General features: G+C 21.2%; 1 protein-coding gene across 5 annotated transcripts; it reads right to left on the reverse strand.

The window, feature by feature from the left end:
- Positions 1 to 3,946: 3,946 nt before the first annotated feature.
- Positions 3,947 to 15,329, reverse strand: Ziz (dedicator of cytokinesis protein Ziz). 5 transcript variants are annotated; one of them, XM_086911868.1, is made up of 30 exons: positions 15,310 to 15,329; positions 15,076 to 15,213; positions 14,299 to 14,415; positions 13,671 to 13,849; positions 13,393 to 13,462; positions 12,539 to 12,979; positions 11,942 to 12,436; positions 11,694 to 11,860; positions 11,450 to 11,611; positions 11,309 to 11,388; positions 10,905 to 11,158; positions 10,591 to 10,832; positions 10,317 to 10,416; positions 9,856 to 10,227; positions 9,559 to 9,756; positions 9,331 to 9,477; positions 8,982 to 9,168; positions 8,879 to 8,908; positions 8,054 to 8,232; positions 7,732 to 7,940; positions 7,236 to 7,643; positions 6,852 to 7,152; positions 6,567 to 6,726; positions 6,303 to 6,463; positions 5,883 to 6,212; positions 5,610 to 5,751; positions 5,103 to 5,365; positions 4,674 to 5,031; positions 4,310 to 4,601; positions 3,947 to 4,203 (listed from the first exon to the last, which is right to left on the reverse strand). In XM_086911868.1, the coding sequence occupies exons 1-30, from the start codon at positions 15,322 to 15,324 to the stop codon at positions 3,969 to 3,971; spliced, it is 6,432 nt and encodes a 2,143-aa protein (XP_086767994.1). In that variant the 5' UTR covers positions 15,325 to 15,329; the 3' UTR covers positions 3,947 to 3,968. The 5 variants fall into 5 exon arrangements, with proteins under 5 accessions (XP_086767994.1, XP_086767992.1, XP_086767993.1 ...); XM_086911866.1 differs by having other exon boundaries at positions 5,601 to 5,751; XM_086911867.1 differs by lacking the exon at positions 15,310 to 15,329 and adding an exon at positions 15,278 to 15,292 and having other exon boundaries at positions 5,601 to 5,751.
- Positions 15,330 to 16,164: the final 835 nt, after the last annotated feature.

The following is a 16,164-nucleotide window of genomic DNA, read 5'->3' on the forward strand; positions in this document are numbered from 1 at the left end:
ATAATTATTTTTATAAATTGTATATTTTACAATCTATATTATAATTTATTAATATAATTCATCAATTTTAACTTATTTTAATAATAAAAAAACAATCCTATTATTTTATTATTTTTATTATTTATTATTTTTAATCACAATGAATCAATAAATGGTATGGTATTTTTATAACGATGATACACTAATAATTATATTATTAATCCACAATAAATAATATTTTGTCAGAATAATTTAAATATAAAATAAGCTAATATATGTAAATATACTGTAAACTTATTGTCATATTAATTTATTTAATTTAATAAACAAATCATTTTGTTTTCGCAATAATTAAAATTTAATAAAACATTCAAATTATTTGATATGATTTTTAATGCAATTATTAGTTGATATTACATGTCTTTATAAATTCATTATATATGTTAACAGATAAAAACAAAATTTAAAAAGCAATTTTCTATACTATTAGTGCTCAATTTAATTTTTTATCTGTTAAACTTACAATTATACTGTATTATTATATAATTGCAACATTTATTTCATGCGCCATATTCACTTTTATTATTGAATATTATGAAATCTTTTTTTTCTTATATGTTTACATGTTTTTTTCCTTTTTATAAAAATTCATATCATTAATCACGTATTTTGTGCAATGTATTATAAACTATGGTCAGACTTATATTTAAGTTGTTATCAAAATCATCCTTTTTAACATATTGGACAGCATTCTGACTTTCATTTATTCAAATTTTTGCAACTAAAGAGGCACTATATCTCAAAACATATTTTCAAAATTCATACAATAAATTTGAAACAATTCTCATTATCCTATTTATGTAATGATCAAAAACCAAAATTTTATATATATATATATATATATATATATATATATATACATGTATATAATGTATAAAATGAAGCAATATAACTAAGTTTTCACAATTCAATTTTAAAAAATATTTATAGTATAATTTAGGGATTTCTAATACATGTGTTATCATAATTAATATATTTAATCTTCTAATTACTATAATTATAATTTGAACATATATATATACTTGATTAAAATTTTAATGAATTTTATAATATTATTGCTTCATTTATTTATATAAAGAATTTTTTAAAACTTGTACTTGAAAAAAGAATGAATCGTTTTGAAATTTAATCAAACTTAAATTTCTACTATAAAAAATCAATATGTTATCATATATATGAAATATAATTATTTTTTAAACATAGTTTAACAACTTATAGTTTAATAAGTATAATTATTTCTATTTCTAGTAGTATTATCTACTATATTAGTTGAGACAAATAACAACATGTATTTCCAAATATTCAGACATCTGTGCAATGCTAATTTATACTATAACTAATCACTAAATGCAGTCTGAATAAAAGAAATAGAATGCCATGGCACACAAGTTTTACAACAGGCGAATATTTCATAGTTTCATAATTTTTTTTTATAACCAAATTTTATAAGCCTAGTATTTCATAATTTACATATTATAATATATAATTTCTCACTTAGCCTTTTTTTTATAATATGAGAACTGTACATCCATTTTGCAAATTCTTAAATTAATAATAAAATGTATAATAAAATTGTAATTTTGATAATAAAATATTAATGTTAAAAATCTCATAATTAAATATTCAATAATGAATAAAATATAAAAATTATTAATACATTATTATATAATTAAAATTTAATGCAAATATATATTATATAATTGCATTAAATATTAAAATGAATCATATTTTGTAATTGTATATTTGTGCGTTTATTACATATTTTATTTTTTATTTGCAATATTATATAAACAGTTTTGTACTACCAAAATTGCAAATGTGTAAAGCATATAAAAAATATGTATTCAATAAAAGAATTTTCGCACATGAGATAAATTCTAAAACATAATATTTTAATATTTTTTAAACATAATATTTTTTATATATAGTAATTACAATTGCATATACAATATAAATCGATTACATACAATAATACAATAAATTTTGTAAAAAATTTTTCGAATGATAACACAATTAACATCGGCATTGCTTTATATATAATATTCAGCGAAATTTCATTAAATAAAAAATAAAATCTGTATAAAACAAAATTTTTTCTATTAACATAATATTTTGTATATAATAAAAATAATAAGCTATTTTTCGAAATGTTAAATATTTAATTCTATATTTTATATATGTTGTAAAAATTCAAATATTCATATTCTTATTTACATTTAAAAAAAAACCATATCAAGTTAATATGTAAATATGATAAAATATTATTCCCTGTTAGAAATTTATCACAAGAAAATTATATAAAGAAGATATGCATACAATATAAAACAAAAATTTGTTTAATTGTTGCTTAAAATACTTTCTTGTTAAGTACACAGTCCATAAAATTTTATTAATTAAAATGAGGAGAAATAAATATTTCACATGCATATAAATAATATATTATATAAAACCTTGTTTTTTCATTTTTAATTTAATTTTTTGAGACAAAATTTATAAAAAAAATTATACAAAAATTTAAATATTAAAATTTGTTTAAAATATTGTGATACGTGCATATGCGTATGTATAATAGATTATATTATAACCTCCTCCTTCAATTAATAATTGAATAGATGTAAAATTGCTAGCTCCATCTTCTTTACATAATACACAAACACATACACACACACACAACATATATATATATATATATAGAATAAATTATATAAATATATACAAATTAAGCTCTACACATTTAACATATTTTAATATACAAATCATTGAATTCTTACGAAATATGTACATATACAGAATGCTATTAAATACTCAAATATCTTTGAAAAATCGATTCTGGATATCAGAACAAATATAAAACTTGATTTTTAAAAATATTGATTGAAGTTTATTTTTCAAGTGATTTATAAATGATTTAATTTTGATTAATTGAATCATATCGGATCATCATATTAAATTTTTATGTATCAATTTTTGTATTTTTTTAGTTTTTAGAATTTATTCTCCCATATATTCAATAACACTCTGTATATATATATATATATATATATATATACATATATATATATACACATATATATATATATATATATATATATATACACATATATATATATATATATATATATATATACACATATATATATATATATATATATATATATATATATACACATATATATATATATATATATATAAATGCCCCTTTAGGTGCTTGACACCAAAATATACTACATTTAACTAGATTTGAATGTATAATAATAAATATATATATATATATATATTCTTAATTATATATTAATATAGATTATTATAAATCTTGCAACTAGGAAAATTTTAGTATGTATATCTTTCATAGAAATAAAATATCTAAATAGTATTTTTTTGCATCTTATCGTTTTTGTCTATATATAAAATTTCAATTGACACAATTATCTAAAACATACAGAATATGTATTAAATATAATATACGAAAATGGCAGTGAATTAATTCTAAGAAATAGGCCTCAAGTAATATTTTTACACTAATTAAAGAGAGCAATGTATGTCATTTTAAAATATTTTTTAAATTAAATATTTTTAATAATATTTTAGATTGATATTTTTATATTTTTTTGTTCTATTAAAAAAAATAGAAAAATCTAATTATTTTTTATTTTTAATTTGAAAAAAAATAAAATTAATAATATATAATATATTAGCAAAAAACTTGATTATAAAAAATTAAAAAATTTATGTAAATATATAATAATAATCTTACTTACGATTGTAATTATATTCATTTATTCATTATTTATAATGAAATTGCTTTAGTGTATGCAAATTAATCATGGGTTAATGTAACCCAATTTGTACCATTCACTTATACAAAAAAAAATGCATAAAAAATAAAGCTAATTTAATTGCAGATAACTTCATTTTAATAATTCTTTATTTTAAGCTGTATTTGTATGATTATTAGCACCACTGATAGCACTAAATAAAGCAGCGCTATTACGTTTAAAATTTCCAATCTGTTCATCAGGCCAAATAGGTTCTCCAAGTAATGAAGATAAATTTTGACAAAGTTTCTGATAATTTTCACGTAATACTTCTTGATATTCCTGTTGATCAGATGTAATTAGTTTGCTATTTATTTGAAGAGCTGTGTAACATATTTTAACAAATTCTCTGAAAAAATCGCATAATATGAAATTACAATTTAATAATCAAAAATCAATTTAAAGAAATAATTTCATATATATATTTCATAAAATGTACTTTTTAAAAAATATACCTGAAGATATCTTTTAACTCTTCAACTTTATCATCTGGATATTGTGGAGATAGAGCAGGATCTAAAAATGCAGAAGCATATGCAAGTGGTCCAGCATTCACAGTAACACATATACTTCCTTGTAATCTTAATTGCAATTTTTTTACATCTGTTGGACCTATAAGAGCTACATCTTCTAATTCTTGGACACGTTGTCGCATTTCATCTAAAGCAACTTCAATTGGACTGAGTTCCATTATTCGTTTTTCAACTACTAAAATACGTTTTTTAATATATGGGAAAGAATATTGTGCTAAAATCATATAATATAAATTAAAATGTAAATTTATAAATAAAACGATAAATAAAATTGAGATAAACCTACTTGTAAGAATTGTTCTACGTTTCCATTGCTCTTCTGGACTACCTCTTGGTTTTCCTTCTTTAGTAAATGGAGTTTCAAACATAAAACATAATACATTATGATTCTGCTCAAATTCTGTTTGCCGTATTTCTAATTCATATTTTTCAAAATAAGATGTGACATGCGTCACTTGAATATACGCTATTTTTGGATCTAATTCAGTTATATCAATAGGTATAGAATCCATTATTATTTTAACATTTTCTGAGCCAAACTTTTCAGAATATAAATGATGAAGACGTTCTGAAATTTCTGATAAAGATGTAACTTTAGGTTCTTTATAAATATATTCTTGTCCATTTTCATCCTCAAAATATGCCTGAAAAATGTAATTATTACAAATTATAAATAAATATAATAAAAAGAATATTATCAGATATTAATACTTACTGAACCAAAAAATGCAACTCTATAAAATCTTCCAAGAAGTCTTTTTCCGGATTTTGTAACTTCAACAATTTTATTACATGCTTGTGCCAAATGAGAATAACAATTTGCTAACGCTCCGTAATTTCGTTTCTCTTCATACATAGGAACTATTAATCTATATAAGTGTCCAAGAAGTTCAAAACGTTCTGCTTTTTCCAACATCTCAGCACAAATTTCCAATTGTTCAAGAAGTATACATTCATTGTAATGAATATCTTGTACACCTAAAATAATTCCATTATATATATTTATGAAATTTTATTTTCAAAAGATATAATTTTTATTTCCAAGTAATTTTATAACATTTATATATATTTAAGAGAAATCTAAAAATTCTATCTAATTAATTTTCTATTAATTTTCTAATTAATAAATATATACATTAAAAATACAAAAATAAAAAAGGGAATTAAAAATAATAAAAACATAAAATACAATATAAATACATGTAAAACATACAAATCTCACCAGCATCAAGTTTAAGACTGCATTCATCTCTAGAAATATTTTTGGAAATCTTATCAAAAGCTTCTGCTCCCCATGTATGAACTTTTCTTAATTTTAAATATTCAGCTATTAGTGCAGCAATATGTAATTGACAAAAAGCAGCCTAAGAAAATAATGGGAATATATCATAAATATTTTTTTGTTTAAAAATTATATTTAATAAAATTTTAAAATATATTAAAAATAATATATATAATTATAAATAAAAAATATACTATAATTAAAAATATATACCTCTGAAAAATTTCCATCTCTTGCATGATTTCTAGCCATAGTTTCTAACCATGTATGTCTCAATTCAGGTGTACTAGCATAAGAATTAGCCAAACTATGTTGTAAATCTACTAACATTTCAGGATCATTGTTATGTTCTCTCATTTGAGCTGTGGCCATTAAAACCGTTCTAATTCTTTTATTAAGATCTTTAACTTCAACTGGAAAACCAGTACCTTTCATCACTTTATCAGATGAAGCATAACTATTTATTAATGATAATGATTCTTGAAATCTTGAATTATTTAATCCAATAACATTTCCAAGCATTTGAGAAACAGATATTATTACCTTTTTATAAATATAATGTATTAATATTTAAAATATAATTACAATTAATCCAATGTAAAAAGAAAAATCGTCTTTTTGATCTTTTCTTACTTGCAAATGAACTCTAGTTAATCCTTTTCTACTAGTGAATTCGAAATTGCTTCTCATAAGAAGATAAAGTAAAGCACAGGATTCCTGCCTGATAGAACTTAACTTACTATTACAACAACGCAATAGTTCATAACATAAACGACCACATAAAATTGCATTGCCTATAAAAATAATAAAATAATAATCATTCAATTAAAATTATTTTATATAATATTAACTATTTTTTATCTCAAAAAAATTCCGTATAATTATTAAATCTTATACCTTGAAACAAAATTATAGAATAATTATTCAAAAAAGCTCTGAAACTAGCAAAAACATGACGTAATAAAGTTTCAGATTGTCCAACTTGCAAAAATGATAAATATATGTTAAATACTTTTTGCATAATGGGATTGTCACCATCTGTTGCTAAAAGTACATCCTATAAAAAAAATATAAAAAAATATTAAATATAAAAATATAAAATACATTTAAAATATAAAAAAACATGATGTACATCTCAGTCATAACATATCAAATCTAAATTTTTTACAATCATTTTATTACCTTAAAATGAATACAGAATAATCCTAAACAATCCAATGCAATGAGACCAACTTCTGTTGCCATATTTGCTTCTAATAAAACTTGATGCATTTTTCCACTATCATTTTCAACAAGATTTTCTCTTACAGTAGTATTATGTGGTTGCAAAGTACTAGTAGTAGGTCCTTCATTAGAAAAATCAGGAGGTGCCATTCTAGCTGGTAATGTCATTGCTTTTACTGTTCGAGGCTTTCCAGAATTATTTACCATATTTGTAGCTATTTGTCTTTTACCAATATATTTAAAATGATGAAGACTCATTCTAAAATCAAAAATTAATATATAATAATATATAAGATATTTATATCAAAAATAATTTTTATATTTAATTTAATATTAACTTACTCTATTATTGTAAAAAAACTTAAAATTTCACAATCACTGCATTGTTGCCACCAAGCAATAACTTGATGATCACCCAAATATTTTATCACAAATAAAAAACAAAGTAAAATATCTTTAACTTCTGATGACTGTAATTTATCGCATCTAGGTGATGATTGAGTAACACTTAAAGAACGAGAATGTCTTTTTTTTTCACCAGTACCATTTTCAATTGGCTCGCGAATAATAGTAGTTTCTTGAGATATATTAGATTGAGAAGCACCAGATATTGTTGATGTATCTGATTCTATACTAGTACAAGAATATCCATTAACTAAACCTTGACCCGCTATGGCTGCGAAGTATGTAGAATCTCGTAGATGCATAGATGCTCTTACTGGAGATTGAGTTTCCAAATGTAACGTAAGCCTATATATATTTTTTTATATAAATTTAATTTTTTTCATTTGTATATTTTTCAAATAAAATAACATTATCAAATTCATTTTGAGTATACCTATGAATTGATTTTGGAGTTCCAATGGTTGTAATATTACTTGCAGTATCTTTATTTGCCAAAAATGAACTACTAGTTGATATTCTATTAGCACCATTTTGTTTAATTTCTGTTTTACTGTTGTCATGTATAGATTGTAATCGATGTAAATTTTCTAGTACAATACCTAACCATGGTATATAAATAGATGCTATTCTACTTAATTGACCCTATAATAATAAAATTATATTACTTTCAAATTTAAATAATATTTGTATTTAAAAAATATTAATCATATTAAAATATTTATAAAAAAATAAAAAAATAAATAAAAATAGTTTACCTTATTTTGATATCTATCATCAAGTTCATGCTTTGCCATTAAATCTCTTAATGTAGCTATTGCTACTTTACGAATTTGCATAATTTCATTTAAAGATGTTCTAACTTCTTGCATTAAAAGTCCAACTAAGAAATGATGTTTGCAAAAATCTTCAGATAAACAATATTCACTTATTAAATCTGTAAGAAATATTTAAAATTAACTTATTTGATATATTGTAATCTTAAATAGTATGAGAATAGAAAAATATGCACATACAAGGGCCACCTAATCATATTGAAGATAATAGATAAAATTAAAATAACTTAAATGAAAATTTTTTCTTTAATTTATTATAAATTATTAATTATTTTATAGACACTCATTATTTAAATGAAAAAAAATATATTTTATTTAAAATTATTGATCATTTAATAATATTAATATTTCATTAATTATTTAATTGAACTAAATTGCAATTTTATTTGCAAATTCATGCATTTCTTTTGCATTAAAATGTTTTTAAGTAATAAATATTAAGATAAAAATATAAAATTTTACATAAAAAAATATGATAATTATCTAATAATCAATATAAAATAAATTCATATAAAATCTATCTTATTGTATTATATATTGCAAAATTATACAATATTTCATAAATTCTATTTCACAATTTTCAGTGCATTTTAATATAATGAAACAGCCTTGCATAGCAATAAATAAGAATGAAATTATTTTCTAAACATCTACTGATTCATAGTGATTAATAACGAGATAATTCTGTGCAACTCCCATTCACTAGCTACAATAACAATAAACACGGGAGTGTATGACTTAACATACCATCACATTCTGGATCACTCTCTGTATCTTCTAAATAAAGCATAAAATGATTATATTATATAATTTTAAATATCAAATATAATATAACATTAATTAATTTTACCTCTGGAAGTAATTCGTGATTGCATCATTGGTAAATTAAATGATATATAATGTTCATGTGAGCAGATTATTTGTAAAAATGTAAATTTAAAATCATGTAATGTACGTTGATCACCAGGAGAAAAATTATCCATATATAAATTTATTAAATAAAAAACAAATCCACGATCCATAAATGTTAGACATCTCTATTGTAAACAAATGTATAAATATATATTATCATAAAACAAAAAAATATTATTGTATATCTTTTTAAATATAATTTAAAAAAATAAGATAATATAATATTTAGATTAATAATTATTCATTTTACTATTTTTTACTTATTTACTTTTATTACATTTACTTGCCTTTAAGAATTGTGCAAGACTTTTATTTAATTCATGAGTTTCAACTGGCATTTCTTTATATTTATTCATAAGATAAGGCATAATAACTTCCACTAAACTTCGAATTTTTTCATGATATTCTTTAGAAAATCTTTCGTTTCTATGCATCTACAATATAATTAAATTATTAATTAAATCAAATTTCATTCGAAATTATATTTTACATATATTGTAAAACTTTATTATTACTTTTATTCTTCCTGTTGATAACAAATGCTGTGCCATACTTTTAATCATTATCTCAAAAAAGAAACTAGAATGATGCATAAATTTATTTACTACTAAAAAATCAGTATTGCTTAATTGTAATAATGTAGGAAGATGTTTTCCTAATTGTTCATGAACTGTTAAAATGCAATTTCCTTGAGAAGGTGGTACAAAAACAAACTGTAAAATATATTAATATAAAATAATATAATTAATATAAAATAATTAAAATAACTTTTTAATCAAATGAATTTTATTATATTATATAATAATGTTTACCTTGATATAAGCTTGAAGTGTTTCTTTTCTACCAGCTTCATGTACCATATTTATAAAATGTATTAAAACTCTTATAATATATAAACCAACTTCTTCATTTGTTGTAGAAATTAATAAAGTAAATAATTGATTTAAAATAGTAGGAAGAAATGTAATAACAGTAACTAACTGTACAGCATGAGCAGCTTTTAATATTTTGCAGGTTTCTGAATCTGCTGGTACTGCTCCTAGTTTTGTATCTAGGATACGTTCCATGTGAGCAAATAAATTATGCAAATGTACATCACGAGTAAATACTGTTGAAATCAATTGAAATGCTACTGTAAATACTGGCCGTTGGGAATCAACCCATATAATTTCCGGTCCCGCATTCTAGAATAAAAATTACATTTTTAAAATTTTAAAAATAATAATTGCAAATAATTATTATTTTTTCACATTGATAAAAGAAGAATTTTTACCCCTTTGCCTAACCCAAGAGGTTGTATTGAAAGATAACCTGGTGGCAGATGTGTCGCTACAGGTAGTGTTTGTACATTCATATCCATATCTACATTTAATCTATGTAAAATATATATATGATTATTATATACTGAATATATGAAATATATATGAAATCATTTGATACATGAATATCATTTAATCAAAATAGTTTTTTTTTTAAATATTACATTCATACATTATAAAAATTAGATTTATGTTTTACTAATAATATATAAATCATAATTAGCATACCTTCCTTTATGTAACAAAGGAGACCAAGCATAACCAACACAATTTTCAACACCATTTTCTTTTTTCTTATTCATATCACAACTTATATGATAAAAAGAGAAAAGTAAATGATGCTTAGCATGAAGTTTTGGTGGTAATCGTATCTTAATTTCTTCATACCAAGAAGGAATTGCATTATGATGTAAAACTGCACAAGACGCTCGTAAGCATAAAAGTGAAGTACCAGGTCTTCCATATATACACTATTACAAAAAGATGAAATTAATATTTATTTATTAATATCGCTATTATTTATAAAGCAATATTTCATATACTCTTAAAGGTGTAGTATTTTCACTATCATCATCTCGTAATTCAATAATGCAAGCAATGTTTCTAGCTCTTGTGAATATTTTTTGAGTATCAAAACAAAGAGTTTGTGGATATACATAAAGATGATTAATATAAGTTGTATATGGATGAACATCTTTTTCTGAAATACTTTCAAATTCTGCAATTTCAAAAGTTGGTTCAGATATTGGTGGTAATGGAAATGGTTTTAAAGGTGCTAAAGATGTAGATAATGTATCTATAAAAAAAGAATAAAAATAAATTAAAATGTATTATAAATTATTAATAAATGTATTAATAAATTATAATATATATAATATATTATATATATATTATATTATATATTGTATATATCTATTAGAAAAATATTAATCCTTCAAATACATACTATCAGATAAATCTGTAATTGACTCAATTTTTATTTTTAACCAACCAGGTATCACAGTCAATTTACTAAGTTTCTCAGGCCTATAATAAAGAATATCAAAATATATTTGAATAACTTATTATATATATTTATAATACATACTTTCTATATTCTGAAAGAAGTTTGAGTAATTCTTCATCTTTTATTTTATTCCCTTCTTGCCTGTATATTGCAGGAAAATCTGATGACGTATCTAATTCATTACTATATAATCTAAATAATGGTCTAGCAGCCCAAGCAAATGGCATTCTATAATTTCCCAATCTGTTTTTAATTATAATTATTACACAAAACATATTACACAGACAAATATACAATTTTTAAATATAATTATATATAAGATTACCTTTGGCAACATGCTCTAACTTGTTTATGTACCTTTAAACCTAATCGTGGATCTTTTGTAGCCCTTAAATATGGTTCAGAAGTTTGACATATATTTCCTTGTAATATTTTATCTATTCGTACAACCAAAAATATATCAGGATGAGGATTACTAATACTAAATATGGCCTAAGAAAATATAGATAACTATTGATATAGAATAATATTAATAATATTATAATAAAAATTCAATAATAAAAAAAAACAAACCTGTTTTGGATACTTAATCCAATCTAATGGTATATTTTTCAAGTCATTTGGTAATTTAACATTTTCTGTAGATTCTGTCATAATACCTACAGGACTCAATTCTTTTACCATTTCTTGAATAACTTCATGATTAATATCAAAATGAAAATTTTCAGTTAGTTTTCTACCATTTCTTGCATCATAAAGGCTTAATGTAGTTTGATAAGGTTCCACTTGACATAATGATTCTTTTTCATCTATTGGTGCTTGTAATCTGAATTTAAGACTCTCACATTTTACAAAAATTCTTTGTCCAAATTGTTCTTTGTATGGATCAATATTTTGTTCATTACAATTTCCCGGCTGTTGTTTAATATGTGGTATATGAGGATAAATATTAAATAATTGTTTACGATTTTCTCGTCTCGCTAATGCTATACTGGTATCTGTTTCCCTAGAATATTTTATCAATTGTGGATTCATACTTTGCTCCAAACCTTTGAGTGTTCCATAAACCTACAAATAATAAAACCAAATTAAATTATATATATAATATATATAAAATAGTCCATTTAAAATATTAAAAATTTAAATAATGTTTATTTATATTTCTAATACCTGCATAGGTTGTGGAGAAGGAGGAGGTGTATTACATGCTCTTTCTAATGAAGCAGCACGTTTTTCTTCTTGTTGTTTATAATGTTGTAATACTGAGCTCAATTTTAATAACCAATCCTGCATATCTGTTTCATTATCTGCTGCTAAAGTATATGATTTATGAGTCCCGCTCATTCTTAATTCAAAACAATATCTTCCACGTTTTGAATTCCTAACAACTTCAGTACAAAAATCCATTACTATTGTCAATTTAGCTTCACCCTTTTTTTCATCTTTAAAAAGTTCAAGAATGTATGTGCCATCAACTTCTTGTCGAAGATGACAAAACCTTCTTTTGAATGATTTTGAACCAATATTTGCAAACATACGATCACTGCTACCAATTTCTGGTCCTTTCATTAAATAACCTTCTTTTGTTATTCCATTATTCTTTGTTAATTCCTAATAAAATTAAATAAACTATTTAATACCTTTCTTTAAATAAATTTATCACTTTATAATAAAACACAATATGAATGGACTAAATAATATAGAATTTAGCTTATTATTAGCTTAGCATTTTTATTAAATGTTATTTAATGTTATAAAAACAAACAAACATTTAATTAATTTTATCTGAAATTGTTTTTATATAAAAAAAGAAAAAAAAATAAAAATTTTTTTTTTTAATTTTTTCAAAATATATAAATAACATAAAAAAATTGATATATTTAACATATTTAATATTTAATCCATTAACAACATAAATTTTTTTAATATTTTTCATATAATTATATGTATTAAAAAATTATAATAGTAATTATTAATTTTAATTTAACATTTTTAAAATTTATATTAGTAGCAAAATATTTTACCTCATCAACCTGATCTACTTCTGTATCAATTTCATATACTTCATCTTTCAGATCTTCTATTTTTGCTATTCTAAAAAATAAGAAAATATAAAAAAATTAATACAATATATTTTATTATATATTTGTTATTAACAAAAAAATATTGGAATTAGTAATATTAAAATACAAAATTATTTCATTAATTAAATTATTTTATGATTAAAACATTTAAAAATATTTGTCAACATATTAATATATACATTATATATACATATATTACTAGAAACATAAGGGCATACTTAGGTAATTCAAGATAAGTTCCACTATATGCTGAATATTTGTAATGTATGAGATTCCAATTAGATGTGTAACTTCGTAAACATTCTTTTGTAAGAAGATTTTCTCCTCCTTCCTCATTATCTGAAGTTTGTGATACAATTGGTACAAGAGTACGGTATCTTCTAGGTAATACCACTTGCTATATTAAAAAAAGATATAATGAAAACAATAAAAATAATTAAAATTAAATGAACATTCTTTTATAATATTTTTTATAATTTTCTATATCTTTTCTCTTTTTTACTAAAATTAAATATATATATTATTATATTTTCATAAATTATTTATATATATAATAATTAGATATTAAGTATGTATTATTTATTATATATATTTTAAATATTTTAAATATATCTATATATTATAATAATAATATAAATATAATAATTAAAAATTAAAAATTAAACATAACATTTTAAAAAAAAAAATTTAAAAAAAAATCCTATATTATAATTTAAAAAAAATAGATTTAAAAGTAGCATAATATTATTAATATCTTGTATATGAACCTATATGATGATTTATCTATTCACGCAACGGATGTAAATTTTTCTAAATAGATAAGAAATCTATTCTGAAACTACTCACTGAAACATCATCTTGAGGATATAGTAGAAGCTCTCTCTGAGGATCATTTTGTAATAAAGTTTTATTCTTTAATACAAAACTTTCAAAATCTATAGGTTCTACTAAATGTGGTTTATTCTGAAATTAAAATATTTTTATAAGATAAATGATAAAAAAATAAAGAGAATATTATAATAATAATTAAAAATTCTAAAACTACATATTTTTAATTAAAAGCTATATAATAATTATATTATATACAAGTATATAATTTATACATATGTATATTTTTAACATAAAATAATATAACAAAATTTTTAAGATAATATTTAAGAATAAATATTAATTCATAGATAAATTTGTATAAAAATATAATTTTGTCTAAAAATAAGAAATTATTTGTTTTTTAACTAAAAGAAATAATTAACAAACAATAAATCAAGTTATTACCATAAATGGACATGTTTCAATGTGAATAACATTATTTTTAAAAAGAATCTCAAACTTACTATATAACAAATTAAAATAATGGATGACATTTAAAAAATGCAAATAAAAAATTGATATTCATTATCATGCTTATCTCTTCTTTAGCTTGAAATATTTATAGTTATTCCCGGGTTAATTAGATAGTAATTATTATGAATAATGAATTAACGATATTATAAAAATCCTGATAAATAATTTAAAGGAAAATGTATTTTCATTAGTATTAATTATTACATATTTTTTTTTCGAAAGATAATAAAAAAATCTGTATAGAATTTAGCGGCAAATGTATCAAATAGAGAAATTTACCTGTACCGTACTTTCCCGTACTACCTGAGAAACAGTCTCTCGTAATTGAGCGGCCATTCCCGGTTTACCCAGGCCGCGGGTAAACTTCCTTTCGCTCATCTTAATTGATGACACATTGATCTCATCACCGTTCGCCAACTAAAGCAACCATGAACATCACGCATACTCATTACATCGAATAATATTAACCACTCACTATTACCGCAGCCATATTTACGCGGCTTCTAAACTCACGTCGTAACAACGCATGACAGTTCTCCCTATGCAGTTTATAGCATAATACATCGCTGCAAATATATATACGTATATATATATATATGTATATCCGGTATATACATTTATATAAAATACTATTTAATCACGCTGCAACCTATATAATATTGTCCTTAGAAATTATATATACTATAAGTATACATAAGTATACATAAGGGATAATACATATATATTGTAGATATATGTTATGCGATAATTACTTATTCATCAAATAAAGTTAAATAGTTAAATATTCTATTTCTTATATTTTTACATTCTTAAGTTTTAATTTAATTCATATTGTAAATGTTTGTAAAGTATTGTAAAGTTTTGATTAATGCTTATAATGATTTTTTTTTTATTATTATTATAATCCTATATTATTGAAATTCTTAGTCTTTTAATAATATAAAATTAATATAAAATTATAAAAAATCATAATAGATTATAATTTTTAGTTTTATAACCAAATAAAGTTTTCATTATAATGGAATAATCAAAATCATATTTATATTCGTTTTAATAATATTAAACGCTTTATTTATTTTTATATATTGTGTTGCAAAAATATTTTCAAAAATTGTAATAATATAAAAATAAATAAATACAAAAATTATGATTAAAAATATCTATATCGCATTATGATTATAAAATATATATATCATTAAAAGTATAATATATTATATCTTTCTATATTTTAACAAATTTTATTTTATTTTTTTTATTATTTTAATCTATATCTATATTATTTCTGAAAGAAACAAATGTTTTAAATTTAATGTTAAAAAAATATTATATATAATTAAAAATATTTAAATATAAATAAAATAATTCTAA

The sequence above is a fragment of the Apis florea genome, unplaced genomic scaffold, assembly GCF_048593485.1.
Source record: "Apis florea isolate Af1SG1 unplaced genomic scaffold, ASM4859348v1 contig_3367_pilon, whole genome shotgun sequence".
Classification (NCBI taxonomy): Eukaryota; Metazoa; Arthropoda; class Insecta; order Hymenoptera; family Apidae; genus Apis; species Apis florea.

What these genes read in the sequence shown, in the direction of transcription:
- Ziz (XM_086911866.1), bottom strand. An exon ending in CACTTCAAGCTTATATCAAG is followed by an intron (nt 9,757 to 9,855) that starts GTAAACATTATT and finishes TATATTTTACAG; the next exon opens with TTTGTTTTTGTACCACCTTC. An exon ending in GAGATGGAAATTTTTCAGAG is followed by an intron (nt 5,752 to 5,882) that starts GTATATATTTTT and finishes TTATTTTCTTAG; the next exon opens with GCTGCTTTTTGTCAATTACA.